The sequence below is a fragment of the Chlorocebus sabaeus genome, chromosome 1 (genome assembly GCF_047675955.1).
Source record: "Chlorocebus sabaeus isolate Y175 chromosome 1, mChlSab1.0.hap1, whole genome shotgun sequence".
NCBI classification, from domain to species: Eukaryota; Metazoa; Chordata; class Mammalia; order Primates; family Cercopithecidae; genus Chlorocebus; species Chlorocebus sabaeus.
The window spans coordinates 46,568,188-46,572,837 of record NC_132904.1 but is presented as its reverse complement, the minus strand read 5'-3'; the positions used below and the strand labels follow the sequence as shown (position 1 = coordinate 46,572,837).

Here is a 4,650-nt window from a genome sequence, read left to right as displayed (position 1 = left end):
AAATAATTGACAGGAGATGAGAAGCCTGGACAAGGAAGGGACTGGAAATAGCAATAATGTATCCACAAGGGTCTGGAAAAAAGGAGGTCTGACTCGTGGAGGGGTTGATGCAGGTGTCTGCGCTGTGACTGCTAAGAATGTCTCCTCACATCCAAACACACAGGCCTACCTAGGCTCACCCTTCACGTGAGTGTGCATTGATTTCCCCTTTGTACCAAACAGGCAGTACGCACCAAAAGACCACACTGTTTCAACAAATTCAACCTCTTAAGCATTTATTAGATGCCTATTGTATGCCATATCTCAGCTTCTGTGGACACAGACCTCACTAACTTTGTGTCCCTGCCCTGAGGGCCTCACAGCCAGGTCTCCTGAGAGCAGACCGAAGAGGAAGCTCAGTACTTCTCAGGCAGGCCAGCAGGTCGGAAGTGATTGGGGTCTTTGCCACTCCTGCCCCATTCATTAGCAGCCTGATCAGCCAGTGTGTCCTCCGCACCATGGCCCAGGAGTTTCTGGATATTCTCTCTGGCATCGCTATAGTCCAGGCAAGCAAGAGGGAGATTAATCACCAGGCCAGTGAGCAACAGCGCACCCTCCCAAACTCCCTTGGAATGGGGGTTCCAAGGGAGGGCTCTGAGAGGAGCCCAGAAAGGCCAAGGAAGGAGGGGTGAAAACACTGACCCTGCCTGGACACCGCCCCACTCAGCCAGGCTGGGCACCCCCAGGCTGGATGAACAGCACCCAGAGAGGGAGGGTGAGGAATCACTCGCTCCTACCATCACTCAGACCCTCACACTGAGCACAGAGGCAGAGAGAGGGCAAGAGGAGGAGGGTCTGTAGCCTCTAACTTCTCTACAAGGAGCTCGCCTCCCCCCTGATTGTCCAAGGCAGGCAAGCTCTGCTCACCCAGCCCTGGCATCCCAGGAGCTCCAGTTACCTGATCACTTCTGCGGCCCAGGCACCCCCAGGTCCCCGTTGGGCAGCATCATAGTTCCCCCTAGCATGGAAGTATTTGTCTGAATTTTTGTAATTGGCTTCTCTCATGTCAGAGTAGGCTCTCCACATGTCCCGAGCACCTGAAAAGGAACAGAAAGGCAGAAGGGACATCAGGAGAACATGAAGAATCCAACAACACCTTAGAGGGGAATGAAAGAAGGACAAATCTTCCACTGACTTCAAGCTTTCAGCCTGCGATCTTAGCAGCCTTGGATATCGTGGGTTGAGAAGCACATTCCTTTATCCTAGTTGGCTTCTCCAGGTCCCCTGGTGAAGAGCCACTGCTATAGAATGAAGCTGTCTGTGATAAGATCCAGGAGTGTATAGGAATGAGGTGGTGACATGAAATACTGATGCTGAGAAAGGTGGCAGACACAGAGCACCTCTGCCCTGACTACTAAAATATATATTCTTGCAAATGGAATACATCTCATTGTGACCTGAGTCCCAGTGACTGCTAGGAGCATAAAAGTCCCTAAACACTTTCTCAGTAGGCTGTACTGATGCTGTGGGTTGCTTGAGGAAGTAATAGAGCAGTGGTGCTCAGCCTTGGCTGCACTTTCTTTTTTTGTTTTTTAGACGGCGTCTCGCTCTGTCACCCAGGCTGGAGCACACTGGCGCGATCTAACTCACTACAACCTCTGCTTCCCGGGTTCAAGTGATTCTCCTGCTTCAGCCTCCCGAGTAGCTGGGATTACAGGTGCCTGCCACCACGCCTGGCTACATTTTACTGTTTTTAGTAGAGACAGGGTTTCACCATGTTGGCCAGGCTGCTCAGAAACTCATGACCTCAAGTGATTCATCCACCTTGGCCTCCCAAAGTGCTGGAATTACAGGTGTGAGCCTTGGCTGCACTCTCTAATCACCCAGAGAGAAACTGAAAGTCCCAATGCCCAGGCCACACCCCAGGCCAGTTTCTGCAGACTCTGTTGGGGAGTTGCAGGCGTGGGTAGTTCAGGTGATGCCAAGGCGTGCCTGAGATTCATAACCATCAAGCTCTAGGAGCTGGTCAGTGATGCATCTACCTGGCAAGAGCTCTGACCTCAAGCACAGCTGGGCTCAAACCTCTGCTCTGCCACCTGCTGACTGGCAGTAAGTCCCTGGGCAGTGGTCTCAGCTGCTCTAAGCCTCAGCTTCCTCACCTTCAAAGAGGGGAGGATGCCTGCCTCACAGAGTCATTCTGAAATTCAATGAGAAAATGTTCTGATCCTTGTGGGAGTTTGATGCACGTCAGTTCCCATCTCCTGTCAAGAAGGCTGGAGAAGGAATGGAAATGGAACAAACCAGGAAGGGAGCCCCTGACAGAGCGAGGCTAAAGAGCCCTGTACATTATCCAACTAGGAAAGCAAAGGAGGAAGGAGAAAGAAGACACAAGGGTCAACAGCCTTAGTCATGCTCTTATGAGATTTATGCTGAGGGATATTTTATACCAATTGCAGGCCTTATTTTGCATCTTCTACTCAAAACAAAAGCTTAGCTACTCCTGGAAAGGATGATTATTCTTTCTCTGAGCAACTGACTGACTCTCTAAGCTGTTGAGCAGCTCCCCAGACACCCGGCACATCCTGCACGTTGGGCACCACAACCTAAGGCAGCGGCTCAAACCTTAAGAAAGCACAAAAATACCCCGTGTGCATTGTTACTGGATCTCTCGTCCCTTACGGCTCAGGAGATGGGTTTTTGATACACCTTGCAGCGGCTTCTGAAACGTGATCCATCCGCTGAACACACCGAGAAGCTGCACTACGGGGAAAGAAGATATTCCCAGCAGCTCTGAAAGACCCGAGATGGGCAATCCCGCAAACCCTAGTTCATGACAGGCCTTAGCAACGCAGACACTAGCAACTCTGTGGTTCAAAAGCAGCCTTCCGAAAGCATCATTTCCCCCATTTGATCAGGTCCAGGATGATGCTTCTCTTCAGAAATCCTGCATACCTTCTGAAGCCTTACCATCATAAGCCTCACCAAGGAAGGAAAACCAGCTTCGGCTGCTGACACCCATGACCAAGGAGCAGAAAACCAGGCCCGTGAGAAGCTTCATGGTGCTGAAATGAAAGGAGAAGTCAGACAGTCGCCCACAAGAGTGGCACAGCTTTCCTTGGGAGTCATATTCCAACGAGAGCCTGGTTATTTCCACTGGATCTTATTAGAATCTTAGTGGCTCATCTAAGAAACCTTGCAGCAGGACCTCACTCAGAGCCAGAAGCCCTTGGTTCTGAACCCATCAGCCCTAAAGCCTGACTGTGTAAGAGGATGCCAACGTGGTGTTGATGGAGGAAGGCGGGAGCTATGACCAGACTGTCACTCCCTCAAGTAGCCTGTAATTCCCAACAACGCATTTACCATGTGTTCCCTCTGCCCAGCACAGAACTCAACATGGGATAAACACAAAGTAAGATCACAATTTTTTATTCTTAAAGCTTTTAGCACCTGGTATTCCCAGGTGGTCTCCCATCCAAGTACTACCAGGCCTACCCTGCTTACCTCCCTAGATCAGAGGAGATAAGACACCTTCAGAATGGTATGGCTGTAGGCCCCAGGATAACTATTTTCTAAAGGAAATGACAACCTTGTTGGGAAAGAGAAAACAGAGTAAGTTTTAAAATCACTCCTTGGCGTGCTCCTCACCTGATCTATGCTGGAGCTGAGCTGCAGGTCCCTGTCTGCCAGGGAGAGGTGGCTGCTATTTATGCTGAGTCTTCCCTGTTGGGCTCTTGGGAGGGAAGAAAAGCTGGATGTGGTCCCTGGGGAAAGTCCCTGCAGGTCATTTCCCCTACAAAACGGTCTAAGACAAGTTCCTGGACGCCAGTGGTTTCTTCATCCCGGGTCATTTATCCCAGTTGTGCAACCTGTGGGAACAAGATAGGTTTGCTGTGCATGGCAGCTGTCAGGGCAGGAGACCAGCTCTGCTCCTCAGCATTGAGGGGGCTGAGGCTGCAGAGTTGAGAGTGGGAGCCCCGTGATGGTGGCACCTGGGCTGCTGGAAGGTGTGGAGGGCAGCTTTTCAGTCAGCTCCTGACTATACTGGTCATTTCCTCAGGATGGGCCCTGCTGGGCCACATGGCAGATGGCCCTGACATGAATCCCTGTGAGTTCATATCTAAAGCCTTTAAGTTTTAAAATGGACAGCCTACCCCTGCCACATCTCATGTGTGCCCTGGAAGGCTCCTTCCACCCCTCTGTCTGGGTATCCTGAGATTTCTCAGCACAGAAAATCTCTGCTCAGCTGGCCTAGCCAATTTGGAAATGCCTTTTCTAAGCTGGCCCCTTGCGCCGAGGGCAATGTAGAGCAGGGCACTTTCTGCTGCTCCTGCCTAGTCCTGGAGCCCCACCTTGGGAGAATGCGAGTGTGGTGCATTAAATTGGCAGCCCAGCTGGGGATGTGCCCAGCTTCCAGGCAGGGAAGGATGGGAGAGCTCTTGTTCTGCTCTATTATCACGGAGGGATGCAGGGGCCACACAGTTCACTCTCTCATGAGAACATCAACAGGGTCAGATTAGCTCTGCAGCGGCTTGTGGAGGAGCATGGTGGCCAGAGATGGGTTAGTACCAGAGCCCAGCAGGGCTGAGGCCAGGACATGCAGAGAGGCTGGTGGACATAGCAGCAACTCTGGTTTCTTCTTCTGCAGTCCATGTTCATACCCTGAGGGCTAGG

The 4,650-nt window shown here is 51.5% G+C and overlaps 1 protein-coding gene across 2 annotated transcripts; it reads right to left on the bottom strand.

The window, feature by feature from the left end:
- Nucleotides 1-258: 258 nt before the first annotated feature.
- On the bottom strand, nucleotides 259-4,111 carry LOC103239253 (amyloid protein A). Of its 2 annotated transcripts, XM_008004955.3 has the most exons (4): nucleotides 3,625-4,111; nucleotides 2,947-3,041; nucleotides 938-1,076; nucleotides 259-534 (listed from the first exon to the last, which is right to left on the bottom strand). In XM_008004955.3, exons 2-4 carry the CDS (start codon nucleotides 3,035-3,037, stop codon nucleotides 396-398), a joined length of 369 nt encoding a protein of 122 aa, XP_008003146.3. In that variant the 5' UTR covers nucleotides 3,038-3,041; nucleotides 3,625-4,111; the 3' UTR covers nucleotides 259-395. The 2 variants fall into 2 exon arrangements, with proteins under 2 accessions (XP_008003146.3, XP_037855527.2); XM_037999599.2 differs by lacking the exon at nucleotides 3,625-4,111 and having other exon boundaries at nucleotides 2,947-3,352.
- Between the last annotated feature and the right edge of the window lie 539 nt (nucleotides 4,112-4,650).

Coding starts and splice junctions, on each gene's coding strand:
- LOC103239253 (XM_008004955.3), bottom strand. CDS start 3,037: ATGAAGCTTCTCACGGGCCTGGTTTTCTGCTCCTTGGTCATGGGTGTC. Junction 1,077..2,946: donor CCTTGGTGAGGCTTATGATG/GTAAGGCTTCAG, acceptor GTTCCTTTTCAG/GTGCTCGGGACATGTGGAGA. Junction 535..937: donor TGGGCCGCAGAAGTGATCAG/GTAACTGGAGCT, acceptor CCTGGACTATAG/CGATGCCAGAGAGAATATCC.